Source organism: Sorex araneus, chromosome X (genome assembly GCF_027595985.1).
Source record: "Sorex araneus isolate mSorAra2 chromosome X, mSorAra2.pri, whole genome shotgun sequence".
Classification (NCBI taxonomy): Eukaryota; Metazoa; Chordata; class Mammalia; order Eulipotyphla; family Soricidae; genus Sorex; species Sorex araneus.
In genome coordinates, this window is record NC_073313.1 from 303,338,858 (window position 1) to 303,362,089 (window position 23,232).

At 38.9% G+C, this 23,232-nt stretch overlaps 1 protein-coding gene and 1 non-coding gene across 2 annotated transcripts in view; both read left to right on the forward strand.

Annotated features, from left to right (window-relative positions):
* The window catches only part of DNAH6 (dynein axonemal heavy chain 6), a 210,701-nt gene that overhangs the window by 66,714 nt on the left and 120,755 nt on the right, over positions 1–23,232 (forward strand). Inside the window, exons 17-29 of the mRNA XM_055122229.1 lie at positions 87–200; positions 1,992–2,135; positions 6,882–7,094; positions 7,700–7,792; positions 10,378–10,497; positions 11,405–11,585; positions 14,414–14,510; positions 16,102–16,321; positions 17,565–17,729; positions 17,815–17,928; positions 20,323–20,448; positions 20,642–20,797; positions 21,096–21,257. Coding sequence (XP_054978204.1) covers positions 87–200; positions 1,992–2,135; positions 6,882–7,094; positions 7,700–7,792; positions 10,378–10,497; positions 11,405–11,585; positions 14,414–14,510; positions 16,102–16,321; positions 17,565–17,729; positions 17,815–17,928; positions 20,323–20,448; positions 20,642–20,797; positions 21,096–21,257 — 1,905 coding nt within the window. The remainder of the gene's footprint in view (positions 1–86; positions 201–1,991; positions 2,136–6,881; positions 7,095–7,699; positions 7,793–10,377; positions 10,498–11,404; positions 11,586–14,413; positions 14,511–16,101; positions 16,322–17,564; positions 17,730–17,814; positions 17,929–20,322; positions 20,449–20,641; positions 20,798–21,095; positions 21,258–23,232) is intronic.
* LOC129400592 (U8 small nucleolar RNA) lies at positions 13,092–13,223 on the forward strand. Its single transcript, XR_008627803.1, has one exon. It is a non-coding gene; the product is annotated as a U8 small nucleolar RNA (small nucleolar RNA).

Consider the following 23,232-nt stretch of genomic DNA (forward strand, 5'->3'; position numbering starts at 1 on the left):
GTCACTACATCTAGAACAGCAGGAGGACCACCGTAAGAGCTTTACATCTAAGACCTAAACAGTGCATTTTGCTTGTATTTTGAAAGGTGGAAGTGTCCAAATTTGAGGCTTTGGAGGAAGTTAGTGCTGAGTTGAAGCTCAAACAGTTGCTCTGGGACTCTTTAGCTGAATGGGATCAATACCAGCAGGAATGGTTACAGGTAAAACAATAATTCTTAAGTAAGTTTGTATTAGCTAAATTTAAAATTCCAGTAATATGAATTACAATTTTAAGATTCTGGTACATAACTAATTTCAGTGAAATATACAATGTTATCATTTTATAGGCATTATCCAGTCTCCAGAAACTCACAGAAAGAGTGTTTTTATCATTACATATGTGCCACTGAAAAAAAGGCACATATGTAATGATAAAAACACTGAGAAAAAGGCAGGTTTCTCATGTCCTTCATTTGAGAGATTGTACAATGGGATGGGCACTCGTCTGGAATATGGCTTACTCAGGTTCAATCCTTGGCACCCCATGAGCTCTCCTGAGCCCTGCCAGCAGTGGTCCCTGAGCATAGCACCAGGAGTGAGCCCTGAGCACCCCTGGGTGTGACCCAAAAACCAAAAAGAGGAAAAAAAGCTAAATGAAGAAAGCGTTAAGGCACCTCACTATATGATATGTAAATGCTTTATGGTTTCTAAGATATTGTCGTGCTATCCTCAAGATTGAAAATTATGGAATTTTATTTGTGATTTTACCTACTTTAAATTTCTGTTAATTTAGTTTTTGTTCTTGTCACTATTTTAAAAAAACATTTAAGTACTGTGGTAAAAATAGAATAAGGGTAATGAATTATATTGTCTTCCCTTGAGATCTCAGAGGATATTCTTCAAATTTGGAGTTCAATTGCAAAGGCCACCATAAGGTCTGGTTTCTAGGCTCTAGCTTATAACAAAGCCTTAAGCAGGATTAAGCCTCTGAAATGCAGAATAGATGACCACCTAGACGTTCAAATGAGAGGTGGACATGTTAGAGACTCTGCAGACTTCACAAATACATTTTGTCCATATTCAACCAGTCTGTGCTGATATCTGTGACTTGCCATTGTGTGTTTATGCTAAATATCAGCAGTACAGGAAAGGTTTTTCATGATAAAGTTAGCAGTGCTAGGGATATCAGTGAAAAATAAGGACAAAATTTAAATTTTCACAGAACTTACTTTGTGGTGGGGGAAACAATATGAAAATAGATATCTTACCATATAACAAGTCATTTTTAAAGCATTCCATCCAACTCGTATATCACTTATCTTAAAAGTATAAAATTCTCCCAATGAGTAATGATAATCCTTAAAAAGTTTTCCGATTATCACTGTCATGGTACCACTGTTTATACCACCCTGATTAGTGGTTTGCAAAGTAGGGTGAATTTACTGTAGGAAATGTACTGAAAGATCCATTTGGAGGAAGGAAAAACTAAAATATTGAATCTAGAGCAGAAGGAAAATGAAGAATTAAAATTGTTTCTTTGCTTTCAGTTTATATGACCTTCTGATATTTTAGTATATGGATATACACTTATATGTATGTATATAACCATAATATAGATATGTGCATTTATTGGGTGAATCTTTACCTTTTAATCACATATATTAAAAGGCATACAATAAATAGTAGACCACCAGGTGTGGAGTTTTCAGTTAGCAAGTGTAAGAAAGTAGCTAATTTTCTTTTTATAGAGGTTGATGCCCCCCAGGAATATATTGAAGGGACTTTAATATTACATCTGATGATGTAGGAAACAAGAACAAGAAAACAATCCACATTGTTTTGCCTGATATGCTGTTTTCAATTTTAACAAGTAAAGACATTTCCAAAAGTAGAGTTGACTTAGATTAGCAATTTGACTACTAGGAAAAATGGAATCAAGTAAAATTTTACTGTTTCAAGCTTGCCTTTTAACATGTCTTCTTCCCCCCCCCGCCCCCCACTAATTTTCACAGTCCAGATTTGACTGCCTGGATCCAGAGCAACTAAACTCTATAGTTACTAAATACGCCAAATTTGTGACTCAGTTAGAAAAAGGCTTGCCACCCAACAGTGTCGTGCCACAGTTGAAAAGCAGGGTGGAAAAAATGAAAGAAAAAGTAAGTTATATGGAAATAATTTCAAATTTTTCAAGTCAGTGACTGGTTAATATTCATAAGACTAGATTCAGAAACTCAGGAATTCTCTGTTTTTATTTCCACTGGAAAGACAGAATAGACATATTCCGTTGTTGCGTCTGGCTAGATCTTTAACTAGCTAGCTCATGTGATTGTTTGGCTAGAACGGACATTTCAGTGACAGTTTCCCAGATGGCAGGGGACGTACTGTGGAAATGGGTCACAGTATGCTAAAGAACTTATTCATTTAGTCACTAGGTAGTCAAAGGAAAGTATGGTGGTCATATTTGTGTATACCACTACACACACACACACACACACACACAAAGGCTTGCATCTTTCAGATGTGCCTGATATGAAAAAAAACTAGGAAATACAGCAGCAGATGCATCAGACTGAACCATTGAAACCTATCACTGACCAGGAACTAAGACGATTGCCTTGCACCCTGCTGCCACCAGTTCAGTCACAGCACCAGAGTCCCCTCAGCACCACCAGGAGTCATCCCTGAGAGTAGAGTCCAGAGAAAGCCCTGAGCACCACCAGCTGTGGCTCAAAAGACAAAACAAAACAATCCAACCTCTCACACCAAAACAGAATTTGAAATGGGAAGTAAAGGAGATATTGTTACCCTTTAAAGCAGGTTCATGTTTTTTAAAAATGAGAGACTAATAACACAGGTAGAAAAAGTAAGGAAAACTTCAGGAACAACAAGAAAACTTTCCCTCTTAAGTGTTCTATGCAGTTTTCCCACTCTGGCCTTAACAGAATGTAGTCAAAACATTTTTTCAAAGTTACATCAATTTCTCCTTTCTCCTTTACTGTGTTTATGTGATACTATTTAAATTAGTTTGTCACAGTCTGCAGTCCATTTTTTGTATTACTTCAAAAATAGGTTGTGGGGGGAAGGAGAATGTTGTTTCCACCTAAACACTAGCAAAGATTTTTTTTTACTGTTTTTTATTAAAGCACCATGACTTGCAAAGTTATTCATAGTTGAGGTTTTTTGTTTGTTTGTTTGTTTGCTTGCTTTCTTGCTTGCTTTTGGGGTCACACCCCGAGATGCATAGGGGTTATTCCTGGCTCTGCACTCAGGAGTTACTCCTGGCAGTGCTCACAGGACCATATGGGATGCTGGGAATCGAACCCGGGTCGGCCACTTGCAAAGCAAACACCCTATCCGCTGTGCTATCACTTCAGCCCCTGAGTTTTAGATTTATAATATCCAGCACTGATCCCACCACCAGTATCAACTTCCCTCCACCAATGTTCCCAGGTTCTCTCGATCATTCCCCACCCCACTCCGGCCTGCCCTCTTGACAGGCACCTTTCTAAGTTTGGTAATTAAAGTTTGAGTCTCTGGATTTCAGTGTTGTTTGGATATTTGGCTCTATCATTCCTTAACACAACCAATGTACTTGAATCCTCTGACCTGTCCCCAGTTACTTCTCATCTATCTTTTCTCCCTCTCCCCTTCTCTGTTTCTCTTCTTCTCCTCCCTATAATCTGGAACCAAGGTTGATCAGGACATCTCCCCTTTAAACATCTTATTCCCTCATCCAGTTACTCTAAACATACCACTTATAAGTGATATAATCCTGTGTTTTTCCTCCTTCTTCTGATTTACTGCATTTAACATGAGATCTTCCAGTTCTATCCATGTTGCCACAAATTGCATGAGTTCATCATTCCTTATAGCTGTGTAGTATTTTGTTATATATTTCTGATGTATACTACATCATTGGGTATATTCCGATGTGTACCACATCTTTATGATCCACTTATCTGTCATTGAACATCTAGATTGATTCTGAATCCTAGCTATTGTACTGAGTGCTACAGTGAATAATGATATGCATATGTTCTTTTGAATTAATGTTTTTCTGTCCTGGGATAGATACCCAAAAGTGTAATTGCTAGGTTATATAAAAGCTCAGTTCTGAGTTTACGGAGTATTCTCCATACTGTTTTCAATAGGGGTTGGACCATCCAGAATTCCTATCAATGGATGAAGGTTTATTTTTCACCACATCCCTGCCAACAGAGAATTTCTCAGTATTTTTGATAAGTGCATTCTCACTGGTGTAAGATGATATCTTATTGCTGTCTTGATATGGATTTTCCTAATAATAAGTGATGATGAACATTATTTCATGTGCCTGTTGGCCATTCATTGGTTTTCCTGAGAGAAATGTTTGTTTATTTCCTCTCCCCATTTTTTGGTAGGGCTTTTAGATTTGTTGTTGTTGTTGATCTTTGTAAGTGCATTATAGATCTTGGTGTGTTGAGTGGAAATATTTTCTCCCACTCAACTATTATTTTCCTGTTTCTTTTGTCATACAGAAACATTTATGTTTTAAGTAATTCTGTAGCTTTTGCCAATAACATCATATAATTGAAGACTCCTTTGAGGTCTAGATCTTGGAGAACTCTTTCTACATTTTCCTCAGTCTACTTTATAAATTTAGGTCTGATCTCAAGGTCATTGATCCACTTTGAGATGGCTTTTGTGTCAAGTGTGATATACGGATCCAGCTTTATTCTTACATGTGATTATTCAATTCTCCCAACACCATTTGTTGAAAAGGTTCTTTTTATTCATTTCATGACCTCAACTCCTTTGTCAAAACTTAGATGACTATATAAAAGACTCCACAGAGCCCAAAAAACATACTGAAAGAAGAAATTGGGAAGCATATCATCCAAAATCACAGGTTTTTTTAAAAAATATTGTATACAATAAGAACCATTTAAGTACTAACCAGGCCCAACCCTGCTTAGCTTCCGAGAGCAGACGAGATCGGGTGTGGGAGCGATAGCACAGCGGTAGGGTGTTCACCTTTAATGCGGTGGACCTGTGTTTGAATCCTCCACCCCTCTCGGAGAGCCGGCAAGCTACCCAGAGTATCGCGCCTGCACGGCAGAGCCTGGCAAGCTACCCGTGGCATATCTGATATGCCAAAAACAATAAGTCTCACAATGAGACATGTTACTGGTGCCCGCTCGAACAAATCGATGAGCAACGGGATGACAGTGACAGTGACAATAAGAACCACTTTCTGTGATACACAGCTCTATGGGATTTTTCAAATGCGTGTGATCTTGTATCTAACAAAACAGTACTGTACAAATAGTTCCATTGCCCCCATTTTTCTTGTGTTCTTCCTTTCTATTCAACTCTTCATTCTGTTTCAGTTCCAGACAACTACTAATTTTTTTGCCCTTATAGTTATTACTTTTATATGAAACAATATAATATGCAGCTTTTTGGAGTCTATTATTATGCACTTAGAAAACAAAAGCATTTGAAACCTCTTTGTGTACTTTTAGCTACTGCATGTACAGAACATATGTTTAAATATATTCGTATATTCACACACATAGTATGATCTCATATATCAAAAACAAAAAAACCCTTGAAATTGGACAAAGAATTCAAACAAATTTTTCCTCAAAAATGAAAGATGCTGAACATTAGTCATCAGAACTACAAATCAAAAACTTCAGGAAATTGTACTTCACACCCACTAGAATGTTAAAAATAAAACAACAGATTATATAATAATATAATCAAGGATCTGAAACAAACTGGAAACTCATATGTTGCTGGTGAGATTATAAAGTGATACATAGCATCTTTGAGAAATGGTTTGGCAATTTCTTAAAATGCTATACATAGCATTACCATTTTACCAAATAATTCCACTCTAAGTCATATACCTAAGAAATCAGAAAGCTTATACCCACACAAAAAAAGTACATATGAGTGTTCATAACATTTGGAGGGTGATACGCCACACCCAGTGGGTGCTTAGGGCTTACGCCTGGCTGTGTGCTCAGGGTTACTTCTGACAGGCTTGGGGAACCAAGTAATAAATTTGCAATCTGTCTAGGTGTTCAAGGTTTACCCTTCGTTGCAAGGAGTGTAAGTAACATTTGTTTTTTTGTTTTGTTTTGTTTTGTTTTGTTTTATTTTTGTTTGGGGGCTACATGCAGTAGTGCTCAGGGCTGGCTTCTGGCTCTGTGCTCAGGCATCACTCCTGATGAGTTCAGGGGACATATGGGGTGTTGGGGATTGAACCTGAGTCAGCCATGTGCAAGATAAATACCCTACTCTTTGTACGATCACTCAGGCCCCTATAAGTGACACTCATCAGAGTTCTCTATATTTCCAAATTAAAGCCGGAAGCCTTGGACTTGTGTCTTTCCTCATAGTTTTTTACTGAGGCACTGTGATTTATAATGCTATTATGTACCATGGACTGGAGGGATAGCACAACGGGTAGGGCATTTGCCTTGTACATGACCCACTGGGTTCGATTTCTCTGTCCCTCTCAGAGAGCCCGGCAAGCTACTGAGAGTATCCCACCCGTACGCCAGAGCCTGGCAAGCTACCCGTGGTGTATTCGATATTCCAAAACAGTAACAACAAGTCTCACAATGGAGACGTTACTGGTGCCCGCTCAAGCAAATTGGTGAACAACAGGATGACAGTGCTACAGTGCTATTATGTACTATTTTATGCATACAATGTTCTAACACCACACCCACCACCAGAGTGTCAACTTCCTTCCATCACTGTCCCATGGTCCCTGCCACCCACCTCACCCCAACCCTTTGGTAAATTATTTTGAGCTCACTTCTCCTTTCTTTTGCCTTTGGCCATTTCTTATACCCTCCCTGAGTTTTTTATGTTCAAATAAGTCTCTAAAAGTGTCGGTTTTTCAGCTTCCAGTAATTATTGACTTGAGAAACCCAACTTTGAAGGCCAGACATTGGGCAGCTATTGAACAAGCAGTCGATGCCGTGCTAGTGGACCTTGATGTCCCATTAACCTTGGAAAAACTCTCTGAGTTGCATGTTTTTGAGTTTGGTCAAGAAATCCAGGACATTTCTGGACAAGCTTCTGGAGAAGCTGCCTTAGAAACAATTCTTAAAAAGGTACATCTGAAAAATACCTATTTTGAAGATCATTGTATAGGTTTTTATATTCGTTATGAATGTTGTCATTTATTTATCTGCATGAATTTTTCAACAGGGCAATTATCATTTTCATTTTCAGTCGAACTGTTGTTCCATCACTGTGAATATCCTCTTTGTACTTAGCTTATAGACTAAGAGAAACCATAGCAACAAGATTTGAAATTTGCAAATATTAAAAAAAATACACCAAGGAGTATCTTTAATAATAAACCACATTATCTTTCAAACTACTGGTAAAGATGTGAAATGTTTCAAAAGACATTAAGAAGATTTCAACATTTTTATCTTAGAATTACACATGCACCTACAAATAATTAAAATAATTTTCCTCTTAATTTATAAAGTTGTGGAATATACATTAAAGTTTCATTTTATTTGCATGTATTAATGTTAGTCAGTAGAAATCAAGTAATTTTAAATGATCAAGAAGATGATCTTAAGAATGTCAAAGACTATAAGTAGAGTGAGATCATTGTCGATTTTATGCCTTTTTCACTCTGCATGCATTTTTTAATGCCTAAACAAATAAAATTGGTTAACCTAAGATTTTAATGATTTCTAAGGTGGAAGATTCTTGGAAATCAACTGAATTTGTTGTTCTTCCTCACCGTGACTCAAAAGATGTATTTATCTTAGGTGGCACAGATGATATACAGGTAGGTAACTGGGCTATTGAACTTTAATGGAAAGGCTCTGGCAATACTTGTCCCAAAGTCTTCTATGGGAAATTATGATTAAAATTAAAGAAGAGGAGTCTTCTTTTTCTTCTTTAATTCTCATCACAATTGGGAAGGCAAGGCATGAGTGAATAATTTACATGGTCACTTAAACATAAAATAATTAGCAAAGCAATAAAAGTACATCTACATGTAGTTAGTAAGTGTTGGGGATTTTTTTTAAACCAAAAGTCATCTTATAGCTAATCAAAGAATCCTTTCTAGACCAACAAAGACATGCTGAGCTTAAAAGAACAGATGAAATTTGAAAGGCATAATGAAAATGAAGGGTATTCCCAACCATTGAAATGATTTTCATTTCAGATTTAGAGTATACAAGGAAGCTAATTTGCTTGAAGTTTTTGAGTATAGTATGATGGTCATGCATTTTGAACAACAAAAAAAGATGAACCTACCCATGCATTTGGACTAATACTTAGTGTCTTAGTACCCAAAGGTACATTTGTTCAGCAGAGACCTAGTTCTTACAACTTGGCCTTAAAAGCAAATCTCTAGCCTATTATCAAGTACCTAAACTAAAATTGAAATGAAAGGACTTTGCAAGTGTAAATTAGAAGCACAAGATTAGACAATCTGAGCAATGGTTTAAAGTCACCAGTGTGAGGGCAAGTGATGTCATGATGCCACGTCATATCATTTCTGTTCTAATAAAGTAAAAATTACATAGAATAACTAAAAATAGTTTCTATTAATAGGCACATTACTTTTTTTTTAATTTTTAAATTTATTTATTTTTAATTAGAGAATCACCGTGAGGGTACAGTTACAGATTTATACACTTTTGTGCTTATACTTCCCTCATACAAAGTTCGGGAACCCATCCCTTCACCAGTGCCCATTCTCCACCACCCGTAAACCCAGCGTCCCTCCCACCCTCCCCAATCCCATCTCCCCCCCACCCCACCCTGCCACTGTGGCAGGGCATTCCCTTCTGTTCTCTCTCTCTAATTAGCTGTTGTGGTTTGCAATAAAGGTGTTGAGTGGCCACTGTGCTCAGTCTCTAGCCCTCATTCAGCCCGCAACTCCCTTCCCCCACATGGCCTTCGACTACAATGTAGTTGGTGATCGCTTCTCTGAGTTGACCTTTCCCCGGAACGTGGGGCCAGCCTCGAAGCCATGGAGTCAGCCTCCTGGTACTTATTTCTACAGTTCTTGGGTGTTAGTCTCCCACTCTGTTATACTATATACCATAGATGAGTGCAATCTTTCTATGTCTGTCTCTCTCTTTCTGACTCATTTCGCTCAGCATGAAACTTTTCATGCCCATCCACTTAACTACAAAATTCTTGACCTCCTTTTTTCTAACAGCTGCATAGTATTCCATTGTATAGATGTACCAAAGTTTCCTCAACCAGTCATCCGTTCTGGGGCATTCGGGTTTTTTCCAGATTCTGGCTATTGTAAACAGTGCTGCGATGAACATACATGAGGCACATTACTTTTTAAATGTATGTATTCTATGAGAGTCTTTAGGGTTTGGGGAAGAGATGGAAATTAAGAAGGAAATCTGTTCATATCCTTCAGAGCTTACTATAAATGTGCTCAACTTCCATCTTCCTCAAAATAATTGATGAAAAATGTTGTTTCTTTACATAGAGAAGGTAGCTGATTTTACAAATTTTTACAGAGAGGTGTGTTGAACCAAGTAAGTACTGTGAAATCATGATTATAAGTACAGCTAATATTTGCCAATCAGAAACACATTGGCGTTTTTTAAGAGAGCAACATAATGAGCTGTAAGTCATAGAAGAAGGGATAAGGAATGAAAATGGATGAGTAGAAAATAGTAGGTAGAGTCATGAAATTTGCATATAAGTGGATCAACATGGAAAATATCATGCTAAGTGAAATGAGCCAGAAAGAGAGGGACAGACATAGAAAGATTGCACTCATTTGTGGTATATAAAATAACAGAGTAGGAGACTAATACCCAAGAATAGTAGTATATAATACCAGGAGGTTGACTCCATAGCTTGGAACTTGGCCTCACACGCTGGGGGAAAGTCATACCAAATGGAGAAGGGAACACCAAATAAAATGTGATTGGAGATCCCTCGTGGTAAGGGAAATGCGTGCTGAAAGTGAACTAGTGACCGAACATGATGGCCACTCAATACCCCTATTGAGACCACAGACCACAACACTCAAAAGGAGAGAGAGAGAACAAACTGGAATGCCCTGCCACAGAGGCAGGGTGGGGTTGGGGGTATGGGACTGGGGGGTGGGAGGGATAATGGGTTCATTGGTGGTGGAGAATGGACACTGGTGGAGGGATGGGCTCCCGAACACTGCATGAGGGAAAAACAAGCACGAAATGTTTGAATCTGTAACTGTACCCTCACTGTGACTCACTAAATAAAAATAACAATATTTTTTTTAAAAAAATAGTAGGTAGGTCTAAGATACTCATTCAAAAAGTTGGACCCTTAGGGTTTAACACTTATAATTGTCTTTGTAAGCACAAATGCATGATATTGTGTGAATTTTCTTCTTCCTCTTTAAAGGTACTTCTTGATGATAGCACCATTAACATTGCAACCATTTCCTCATCACGTTACGTTGGTCCTCTAAAACCTCGAGTGGATGAATGGCAGAAACAACTTTCTTTATTCAATCAAACTCTGGTGGGTGAAGATTATTCCAGTTTTGGGACTCAGAATTAAAGAACTACAGGACCTTAGAAATAATTTATTCAACCACTTAAATATCATAATTTAGATGTAAGATTTAATTGTTAATATGTGGGCTGGAGCAATAGCACAGCAGGTAGGGCATTTGCCTTGCATGAGGCTGACCCGGATTCGATTCCTCCGCCCCTCTCGGAGAGTCCGGCAAGCTACTGAGAGTATCCCGTCTGCACAGCAGACCTGGCAAGCTACCCCTGGCGTATTCAATATGCCAAAAACAGTAACAAGTCTCACGATGGAGACGTTACTGGTGCCCGCTCAAGCAAATCGATAAACAACGGGATGACAGTGCTATGACAGTGCTATGCCCCAAACATAAGAAGAATATGAATATGTTAAGCTTTTTTCTACATAACAATACAATTTAATATTATTATCATCACCTTTAATTTATTATTGCTGAGAAACAAAATACCTCAGATAAAGTAGCACAAAATGTATAGTTTATTATTCCATAGTTTCTGTGACTTGGGAATTCAGGCATGGCTTTAACTTAATTTCCACTTAGAGTCTCACAATAGTAGTAACGAGGTGGACACTGCTGGTCTCCAAGTTCAACTAAGAAAGGATCCACTTCTAAGCTCACTAAGGATGTTGGCAGAAGCAATCCCTTTGTGACCAAGGCCTTCAGTTTCTGGCTGGCTCTTGGCCGAAGGTCATCCTCACTAACTCTGTACTGCCCACAGTCCTTGCAGGCTTACCAGCATGAAGCCTCGGCTCATTAAGGACCTGTGAGACACTCCCTAAAAGGAAAAAGTTTTGTGAGTTCCCCTGGAATTATTCTCAAAGTAGTTGTAAGTTTTCAGTTTGGGGATTGAGTTTTCATATGTCTGTTTTCTCCCAGGAAGAGTGGCTAACTTGCCAGAGAAACTGGCTCTACCTAGAAAGCATTTTCAATGCACCAGATATTCAGAGACAACTGCCTGCCGAGGCTAAGATGTTCCTTCAAGTGGATAAATCATGGAAAGAAATCATGAGAAAGGTGAATCGGTTGCCGAATGCCCTCCGAGCAGCTACGCAACCAGGTATGAAACAGAGGTTTCAAGACCAAAAAGTTTGCAACAGTGTAAAGTTTTTTAGCACTCAGGATTAGAATATCACATCATACATCCAGACCCTTGTTTAGTGTCTGTATTGACAACCAGGAAAATTTATAGCACATTTGACATTCTTGCTAAGCAACTTGAAGTAAACACCATATTGTTGTTTGTACTTATCATTATCTCTCAGCTGGTTCATAGCTTTGGTACTTGAAAATCTGATGCATTTTTCTATTTCACTAATTTGGGCATGCTTCCAAAGAGTATACCAGTGATGTTTCCATCTCACAATTTTAACCCTATAATATGTTTACATTCTGTTTTGAAGCCATACCTAGCCATGCTCAGTGCTTACTCCTGATTCTGTGCTCAGGGATCACTCCTGGCGGAGCTCAGAGGACCATATGCAATGCTGGGGATTGAATCCAGGTTGGCTGCATGCAAGGCAGCCTTGCCCTCTCTACTATCTCTCTTTTCATGTTTTCTAAAGATTCATAGTTGAAGAGATAGAGATGAGAGACACAAATTCCTTATCTAGTTATTTGTTACTGGGTATTTTGTTTGATTTCATGTTTTGGCTGTTGTGAATAATAGGAATGAAATCCTTTTAAATTAGTGTTTTCATATTCTTTGAATATAAGGCACTTGCTTTGCATGTTGCCAACCCTAGCTGAATCCCAGCGCTACATATGGTCCTTCGAGCCCCACCAGAAATAATCCCTGGGCACAGAGATAAAGGAATAAGCCCTGAGCATCACTGTGTGTGGCCCGCCAAAATCCCCAAAACATATCCTTTGAATAAATACCTATAAGTAGTATTGAGGGATCATATCTAATTTCTTTTTTTTTAGAGGCTGCCCCAATTTATGTTCAAAAATTGCATTCTTATTAAGATACTATGATTTACAATGGTCTGGAGTGATAGCCCAGTGGATAGGACATTTCCCTTGCACGCAGAAGACCCGGGTTTGATATCTCTGCCCCTCTCGGAGAGCCCAGCAAGCTACCGAGAGTATCTCGCCCACACAGCAGAGCCTGGCAAGCTACCCGTGGCATATTCGATATGTCAAAAACAGTAACAAGTTTCACAGTGGAGACGTTACTGGTGCCCGCTCAAGCAAATCAGTGAACAATGGGATGACAGTGACAGTGATTTACAATATTGGTATAAATTTTAATGTTAACATAATTAATATAACATTATTAATATTGATATTAATCATAACATTAATATTAATCTTTTAGTCATACAAGTTACCCCACATACCCAACAGCAGGATGCCAGGATCCCTCTTCCTTAGTCCCTAGGTCCCTTCTCACACTCTCCTCTATCTAGTAGATTCAGCTCTGTTGGAAGAGTCTCAGGGTTTAGAACCAACTGAACTCTATCTATTCCCTCACTTTGTTTCTTTATACTTCACAAGAGTGACATCACCCAGTATTTGTCTTTCTCCTTCTGACTTATTTTGATTTAAGATGACACCCTATAGATCGTCGGGTAGGATAATCCTTACCTGTTCCTCTGTTCTGAGGGCAGATAGAACATGATTGGAGTTCTCATGATTCATGGTCAACTACCCTGCATGATTGGGGCTCACCACACCCTAATTGCTCCTATCTAATTCTTTATTTAAAACAAAAAAAGATGACACCCTGTAATTCCATCAAAGTTGTAGTGAAATGAGACTTCATCTTTTCTTATAGCTGAGTAGTATTCTATTATACATTTATATGCACCATTTTTTTTACCCAATCATCTGTTGTTAGACACTTGAACTGTTTCCAGATGTTGGCTATTGTACATAATACTGCACTGAACAGAGTCGTGTGAATATCTTTTGGGATTAATGTTTCTGTATTTGGGAGTAGAAGCGAAGAAGCAGAGGAATGAGATCACCAAATCATATGGAAGCATTATGTTTAACTTTTTGATAAATATCCATAGAGGGATATCTGTTTTCCATAGAGGGTGAACCAGATAACAGTTCCATTACTTGTGAAAGAGGATTTCTTTTTCACCACATGCCTGCTAGCACTGGTCATTTCCAGACTATTTTGGTAGGGTCTGTTCTCAATGGCATGAGGTGACATTTCATTGTCACTGTTATTTGTGTTTCCCTGAAATGAATGATGCTAAATAGTTTTTCATATGCCTTTTGGCTATCTGTATATTTTCCTCAAGGAAACATCTCCTCTCCATTTTTATATGATTTGGGAGCTTTATTGTTGTTAAATTTTTTGAGTCAGATTGCGTGATTTTGTCCTTTCTTATAACTACATAGTATTCTGGTGTTTCTGCCTTTGACTCCACTTCGGGAACTTCCAGATCCTTTCATACATACTTGGGTATCTGTATTATTTCCATATCTTAGCTATTGTATTAAGCCCTGCAATGACCATAGGTGTGCATATATCCTTTTGATTTAATCCTCTTGACGTTTCTTATAAAGCAGGTCTGGAGGTGATAAAATTATGTTAGTCTTTCTTCATCTGAAAAAGTCTTTATCTCCATCATATTGGAATGAAAATTTATCAGGATGAAGTATCTTGCCTGAGATCTTTCTCTTTTGGCATTGAGAAAATGCCATTGAACTCTTTTATAACATGTAGGTTTTCTTCTGCAAAGTCTGATGAAATCCTGATAGAACTGTATTTTTACGTTACTTTTTATCTTTTTCCTATCAACCTTAAATATTTTTATCATTTATAAAATAAAGCCAAAGATTTTAAAATGTTCTATCTGTATTACCTTTACTTAATATTTTATCCTTTATTTGTTCACAATCAATTTTATCTGTTTTTTCAATTTATAGGACTTCTGGAGACTTTTCAAAATAATAACGCATTACTCGACCAAATCCAAAAGTGTCTAGAGGCACATTTAGAATCAAAAAGAGTTATCTTTCCAAGGTAAGTTTATAAAAACAACCTATAGTATTTTTAGGTAGTTAACACTATGCATTCTTTCTATGGGCTGTGCTTAAAGTCAAATCATAATCTCCAAAAAGTAGGAAACCACCACTTCTTGGATCTATCTCAAGAATACAAAAATAGTAATTTAAAAAGATATGTACACACATATGTTCATTTGTAACATTAAATGCAGTGGCCAGGAGATGGAAACAATGCAAATATCCAATGACAAATGGATAAAGAAGTTATGCCAGTATCGCAGATTATCATGCACCTATAAAATAGATGAAATCTAGCAATTTGCTGCAACTTGAATGGAACTGGAGGGCACAATGTTGACTAAAATTAAGGGGCTGGAGCAATAGCACAGCGGGTAGAGCATTTGCCTTGCACACAGCCTACCTGGGTTCAATTCCCAGCATCCTGTATGGTCCCTGAGCACCACCAGGAGTAATTCCTGAGTGCAGAGCCAGGAGGAACCCCTGTGCATTGCCAGGTGTTACCCAAAAGCTAAAAAAATAAAATAAATTTCAAGGAAAGACAGGTACCCAATGATCTAGGGGGGCTATTGGTTTACAGTTTTCTTTTGACTGTAAACCAAAGAAATTCTCATCTATTCACTTTCCTGAAAAAGGATGAGGAAAGGATAGGTAATATATCATCTTTGAAGACTTTGTAGAACTGCTAGTAAAACCATTTTGACCTGATCTTTTGTTTGGGGAGAACTTAGACCTTATATACATATCCACAGTATCCCTTATGTATATATTCACAGAACCAAAGAAATTTCTGCAGCTACCCATATGCTTATTCAACAAATTATATTTTTTTGGTTTGTTTGGGTTTTTTTGTTTAGGGGCCATACCCAGTGATGCTCAGGAATGGTTACTCCTGATTCTACACTCAGGAATCACTCCTGGCCATGGGAACCATATGAAATGCCAGGGATCAAATCTGGGTCAGCTGAATGCAAAGCAAGAGTCTTACCCACCAAACTCTCTCTAGAGCCCACCACAAATTATACTTTTTTTTTTTGCTTTTTGGGTCACACCTGGCGATGCAAAGGGGTTACTCCTGGCTCTGCACTCAGGAATCACCCCTGGCGGTGCTCAGGGGACCATATGGGATGCTGGGAATCGAACCCGGGTTGGACGCGTGCAAGGCAAACGCCCTACCCACTGTGCTATCACTCCAGCCCCACAAATTATACTTTTAATAACAATTATATGTGAGGTGCTGGGGTAGATTCTAAGGCAGGGGGGAGTATAAGGTCTGTTCGTTCACTTTAGGACCTCAGAATCAAGTAATACAGACAAGTAAACAAATTAGTACGCAAGAACTTTTTTTTTTGTTTTCATGACCACTATCTTTTATGTACCAGGTATTAATTCTAGGTGTTTTGATGCATCTGCACTTATCCTGACAACAATTACAGAGACATGTAGCCTTCCTAGAAATCCATCACTAGTAGATTGGCACTCCAGAAAACCAGCAGATGGGGAAGCAGATGCTGTTAAGAATTTCTTTCCTATCTGTAAAAGATTTTGCTTTGATTTCAAATGTACTTTAAGTATTTTCTTTGATCCAGATTTTATTTCTTATCAAATGATGAACTCCTTGAGATTTTGGCCCAGACACGAAATCCTCAAGCTGTACAGCCACACTTAAGGAAATGCTTCGACTCCATTTCAAAGCTTGAATTTGCTGTCATGATTTCTACTGAAGGGAAAATTCCAGGACTTGAAGGAGAACCAGAGAAGGTTTTTACAAATGATATTTTAGCAATGCTGTCACCAGAGGGAGAAAGGGTGAGGTGCCTTTTGTTTACAGTATTTTATAGGGAAGTTCTGTTACTCCTCTAGTATTCAGACTAACGGCTCCATCATCACTATTAAGGATTCAATAAATGCTTCTCTATACAGATTCTCCTCAGGTTCAGCAGTTTCAAAGACACCCTAAGATTCTTTCCCTCAAAGAGCTCAATAGCTAGTGGGTACATGGTCAAGCGAATCATTGAAGAGCCGCACAGTAACTAATGAGAAACTTGTGCTCTGTTCTTCCAAATAGCATAGAGAGAATTCAAGTCTTATCTTTCTTAATACTTCACAGTTGGAACTAAAGTGAGCTTATTGAGACTATGGATTCTGAACTGCCAGGACACCTGGATTCATGTCCTACCCTCACCTGTAAAGTGGGGGTTAGTAATAATTCTAATGGGGGAGAAGCTGAGGATTTTCACATGCTATGATATGTAAATTTCTTAGAACAGTACCCAATACCCACAGACAATAAAGTGTTAAACACCATTATTGACAGTGATATCTCCAGGACATCTGATAGTACCTGGCATATGGTGAACACCAACCAAGTAAATACATTCTCCCTAAAAACTGTAGGAATTAAGTAACTTCACATAAGAAAATTATACAGAGGGTGGGGGAGAGAGCGAAAACCAAGGAAGATGGACAGGAAACATGGTATAGAGAACATTCTGCAAATGGCAGGAAGATGCCAAGGATCTTAGTCCAATTATTGACAGTGGTCTACATAGAACTGGCAAGAGCCCATAAACATTTTCCTAGTCCTAAAGAATAATTATGCAGAAAAATTTGCTCACTAGTAGAGGAGAGATAGGGGGAGGACCAAGACTTGTATTCAAGGAAGTCCTTTACGGGAGGTTGGAAGAACAGGCTCAGGAAATCAAGGCAAACTGGATAGTCAGGTCACTGGACATGTAAGAAAGAAGTATGACAGCTGAAAAATGTTAGTTGTCCCTGGCAATTGAAGATATTGGCAATCTTAGAACAGATGTAGAAGAGTGATAGGTGCCAAAGATCAGAGAGCAGCTAGTAAGATAAGAAAATTAATTCATGTAGTATGTATAGACACCTCTTTTGAGGAATTGGCAGCACAGGTAAGAGATGTAGAGTTGGATTATCAGCTATCAGTAGAAAGTTGATCGTTTTGGTGGTCAAGCTTCAATACAGAGTGCAAATCTAAGGCTACAAGTCCCACAGAAGCCATGCTATCGCTGCTCTCATGGTCTTCTAGGTTAGCTTGGGGAAAGGCCTGAAAGCCAGGGGCAACGTGGAGGAATGGCTCGGGAAAGTGGAGGAAGCTATGTTCACGTCCCTGCGCCGCCTGAGCAAAGCTGCCATCGCTGACTACCAGGGAAAGCCGAGGACAGAGTGGGTGGTTGCTGGCCACCCTTCTCAGGTGACTTCCACTCTCTAATCCTCATCTCGGAGCCCTCTCTTTTTAGGTTATTGTGTCACATACTTAAAGAAATATCTTCATACAGGTGGTCCTGACTGTTTCACAAATCATGTGGTGCCGCGATTTTACTGAGTGCTTGGAAGTAGAAGATGCTGATCACCTAGAGACCCTGGAACGTTTTGAAAAAATAAACTTTGAGGTGAGATATTTAACAAGGCAACAACACATTGTTGTAAAAAATTGTATTTGTGAATTTTATTGGTCTGATTAATGCAAATTCACTGTTTTCCAGTGTTTGGTACTCTGATATGACTTACCAAGATTTGGGGTAAAATTTTTGCTCTCACTAAAAGCACTGAGGTATACAGATTTTCTTAAGGATGCTGCCGACATTTCTACATTGTTTATATGAAACCTTATAAAATAGAAAGAAAAACATTCAAGATGAAAATCTTAGTGTTATAATGATTTGTAACCTTTAAAAAGAAAATGATAGGAACTGGGACCTGGATATACCTCAGAAGTTTATTCAATCCAGAAGAAATGTTTTTTTCTGCCAATTCTAGTTTTGGGCTCTTTGGTTATTTTAAGGTATCAATAAAACAACAAGTTTTCATCTTAATGCTACCCAATGAAAAATTTTAATGTACAGTTGGGAAATCCTATCTGATTACTATGTTTAATCTTTAACTCAGAGTTCAATTCTAATTCCAAACAATGTTGTATTTTTAATGAATTGCCCTCAAAACAGGAAATAGAGAAAAACCCTTTTTTGAAATAAGGAAGAAAAAAATCTCTCATGAGGTCCTCAATATAATTTTATCTTTAAAAAATTACGGTGACAGAGGTGGGGGTGGGGACTCAGTAAGGAATGTCCTGTTTGCTTCAAGATCACTAGTACATGACCAGGATCAGAGTTAAAATTCAACACAAAGGCTTGCTCTTCAAACCCATGCTCTCCCTTGAACACATTATCTCACTCGTTTGTCTCGATGTTTTTTTGCTTACCCCTTTCTGCTCTGGAGAAGCCTGTGTTTACTCTCAAACATGTACTGCTCCCCACCCTCAACATCTTTCAAAATAAAACCCAAAAAAACCTATCTTGCTTCACCAAAAAAGAAAGAAAAAAAATAAGGGACGGAGGGATGGAGGGAGGGGAGAAAGGGAGGGAGGGAGGAAGGGAAGGGAGGGAGGAAGGGAAGGAAGAGGGGGAAGGGAGGGAGGGAGGAAGGGAGAAAAGGAAGGAAGGAAGGAAGGAAGGAAGGAAGGAAGGAAGGAAGGAAGGAAGGAAGGAAGGAAGGAAGGAAGGAAGGAAGGAAGGAAGGAAGGAAGGAAGGAAGGAAGGAAGGAAGGAAAAAGGGAGGGAGGGAGGGAGGGAGGGAGGAAGGAAGGAAGGAAGGAAGGAAGGAAGGAAGGAAGGAAGGAAGGAAGGAAGGAAGGAAGGAAGGAAGGAAGGAAGGAAGGGAGGGAGGGAGGGAGGGAGGGAGGGAGGGAGGGAGGGAGGGAGGGAGGAAGGAAGAAAGGAAGGAAGGAAAGAAGGAAGGAAGGAAGGAAGGAAGGAAGGAAGGAAGGAAGGAAGGAAGGAAGGAAGGAAGGAAGGAAGGAAGGAAGGAAGGAAGGAAGGAAGGAAGGAAAATTCAACACAGCAATTCAGAGATGCTACTCTTAGAAAAATATTTAGCTGTTGAAGTGAAATTCAGAAGTTAAGTCTAACAACAAGAAAAAAATTCTTTTCATGACTTATTAACTTGGTTAAAACGTTTAACTTTTCTAATTCTCCAAAGAAAAACTACCCCAGGAAACGGAGTGCTGCCTTAACTACATTTAAATTTTTTTTCTGTTTGTTTTTGAGGGTCACACCCAGCTGTGCTCAAGAGTTACTCCTGGCTCTCCAGGGATCACCCCTGGCAGGGCTCAGGGAACCATATATGGTTCAGGCGATCAAACCTGTATTGGCCACATGTAGACAAGCACCTCACCTGCTGTCCCATCTCCACTACATTTAATTTTTAAGAGCCATCTTCTGGAGACATCAAGCCCTTGGTAGCCTCCAGGAAGATGTCTCCTCAAGTTTCCTTCTTCCCCATGTCATACTTATATGGCTGCTAACAAGTTGCCTTCTCTGACCGTGTTTCCTCTCATGTAAATGGGGTCAAGTGAGTATGTACTGGGGCTGGAGCAATAGCACAGCAGGAAAGGCATATGCTTTGCACATAACTGACCCAGTTTCGATCCCTAGCATCCAATATGGTCCTCTGATCCCCACCAGGAGTGAGCCCTAAGCACCACTAGGTGTAGCCCAAAAGCCAAGAGACATATGTATAGTGTATATATAATATATGTGTACATGTATGTATTGTATATTATATATTATATATACATATACATATATTGCATATACTTTATAGAAATCTTCTAGGAATTAATTCAATTTATGTTCCATGATTCATAGAATTGTATGTTGTATGTCCTAAAATAATTGGATCATTTAGGCAAATACCCACTCCAAATTTGATAATAAGAAGATACACACACACATAAGCATAACACAAGCATTTTGGGGGAAATTCATGTCTTTCTTTTTAATTTGTAGAGATTAAATGCTCTTGCTGGATTAGTTCGAGGCAGTCTTCCTAGATTACATAGAAACATCATAACTGCCTTAATTACTATTGATGTACATGCAAGAGACATAGTCACTGAACTTATTCATGACAAGGTAACTGCTTCGTTTAAGTTAAATTATTTCTTTCTTTCTTTCTTTAGTTTGTTCTTCAGGTGTTGGTGGGATTGATGTTGGAATGTTTAATGCCTGCCTAACAAATGCATCATGAACAACTTTGTAAATAATGGTGTTTAAATAAAGTGGGGGGGAAATTGTTCATCTAATATATTAATTTTATCACATATAGGTAGAAGAAGTTGGCTCCTTTGGCTGGCAGAGACAACTACGCTATTATTGGGATATAGACCTGGATAATTGTGTGGCTAGAATGGCACTCTCTCAGTATACATATGGTTATGAATATTTGGGTGCATGCCCAAGATTAGTCATTACTCCTCTCACAGTAAGTTACTCATCACTTCAATTAATGTCAACACAAGACTCATTTAAAAAAAAAAACAGAAAAATAGTCTTGGAAAGTTTTATCTAACATTAACTCTTGAAAGGATTGTCCATGAAGATATCATTGTGAAGCAGAGATTCACATTCTTTAATGATGTGCCTAGATCTTTGTGTGTATTCGATTTCTAGCATACCTTTCATGGAAAACAGTGTCCCCCTCCTCTGACTATGGAGGGGAAGGAACTAAGGCATCTGTAGCTAGCGTCAGTTTCCTTTGTAATGACTGTGAATTTCTTCAGGACCGCTGCTACCTTTGTCTCATGGGAGCTTTGCAGCTTGACCTGGGAGGCGCACCAGCTGGTCCTGCAGGCACAGGGAAAACGGAGACAACCAAAGACCTGGCAAAAGCTCTTGCTATCCAGTGTGTGGTCTTCAACTGCTCTGATGGTTTGGACTACAAGGTACAACCCTAGCTTCTGAATACTAACATCAATAAGAGTTTTGTGCGGCTTTCTTTACTTGCACCATGATGCTAAAAGAGAGAGAGAGAACGGGGTGAGGCTGGTTAAAATGAAGAAAAAGCAATACAAAATTAGTCTGGGTGATCCAGGTAAGGATCGACACCAGGGGACAAAGTATCAAATGGTGATAAAATTGAAATCTGGGCACCGGGATGGCAGTACAGTAGATAAGGTGCTTGCTTTGCATGTAGTCAACCTCGATTTGACCCCCAGTACCACAAATGGTGTCCCAAGCCCCACCAGGAGTGATCCTTGAGCACAGAGCCAGGAGTAAACCCTAAGATCTTATGGGTTTGGATTCTCAAAAAAACATTTTTTTATCTTATTATGTCTATAAGTTTAAAACAAAGATATTTTTACTTACATAATAAAAAAAGTTTCTTAAATAAAATAGCAAGATTTAGAAACTAAGACTACATTTATATTGAGAGATGAGCAATTCAAAGTCGTGTATTGAAGGTGAAATATGTAGCAGAGAACTAATGGTAAGACTTTTCCCTACCATTGTTACAAGGTGTTTGGAGCCTTTATACCTTAAAAACTACTGGGACTGCCAAAAATATCTTGTTCCTATATGTAGGATATATCTGTTGACATTTTCCATGTTTGAAATTATAATTTGTTACATTTATCTATGTTTTGTTTGTTTGATTTGGGGCCACCCCGTAGCAGTCAGGGCTTACTCCTGATGCTGCATTCAGTAATCACTCTTGGCAGACCTAGGGACCAAACCCAGGTCAGCCAATGCCAGGCAAATGCCCTACCTGCTGTACTATCTTGCTGTCCCCCAAACATTTTAAATCTCTTTTGATATAGGGCTGGAGCGATAGCACAGCAGGTAGGGCGTTTGCCTTGCACGCAGCCAACCCGGGTTCAATTCCTCCGTCCCTCTCAGAGAGACTGGCAAGCTACCGAGAGTATCCTGCCTGCACAGCAGAGCCTGGCAAGCTACCCGTGGTGTGCTGGATATGCCAAAAACAGTAATAACAAGTCTCACAATGGAGACATTACTGGTGCCCACTCAAGCAAGTTGATGAACAACGGGACGACAGTGCTTTCTTCATATACCACTAAAAAAAATTTATTACATATTAACACGGAGATATTTTTTTTTGAAGTAACAGATTTTATTCAGAGGTTTCTGAGGGAAGGAGGAAGGATAAGTGGGAGAGAGAATAGTAAGAATAACGTGCTCAAGAGAGAACACGGGCTTCTCCAAGGGTGGAGAGAGCTCTACACACATCCTAGCACTGGACACGAAAGCATAAAGTACACATCTCAAGGGGGGAGATGCAGGCGACACATGTGCTCGGCCACATGGCACAAGCAGCACATGGGCTCAGGCAGCATATGCGCCAACACGGAGATATTTTTGTGAAGAAAATAACTATTTTCCTGAACAAAAATATTTAGGAAGACTAATAACATTGTCTAATTTTAAGACTCTCTAATGTTTGTTATAATAGAAGCCAGCCAGATGTTATGTGTACTTTTGATTCAGTCTGCTGCAGCATGTTATCTTACTTGAAGTACCAGAGAAGAAATATAACCTTAAATAAATATGGACTCTAAAGTCAGGGTACTATATTTCAAGCTTTTTATAGATACTTGTCAATGTTCTTCCTTAAAGTTATGTTAAAACTTCACAAGAAGCAGTTTCACAAGATATGGAAACTGAAGCCATATGAAGAACTTCTTCTCCCAAGAGAACGGGAATGAAGAAGGCAAATGACATTCTGGTATTATAAAAGCACTTTCAGATTCAGAGGTAGATAGCAGGGAAAGCACTGGCCTTTCACATTGCACACTTGGGTTCATTCCTAGCACCCCATAGGGTCCCCCAAGCTCTGCCATCAATGATCTTGGGAATGAAGAGCCAGGCGTAAGCCCTGGGTATAATAGGATGTGGCCCCCA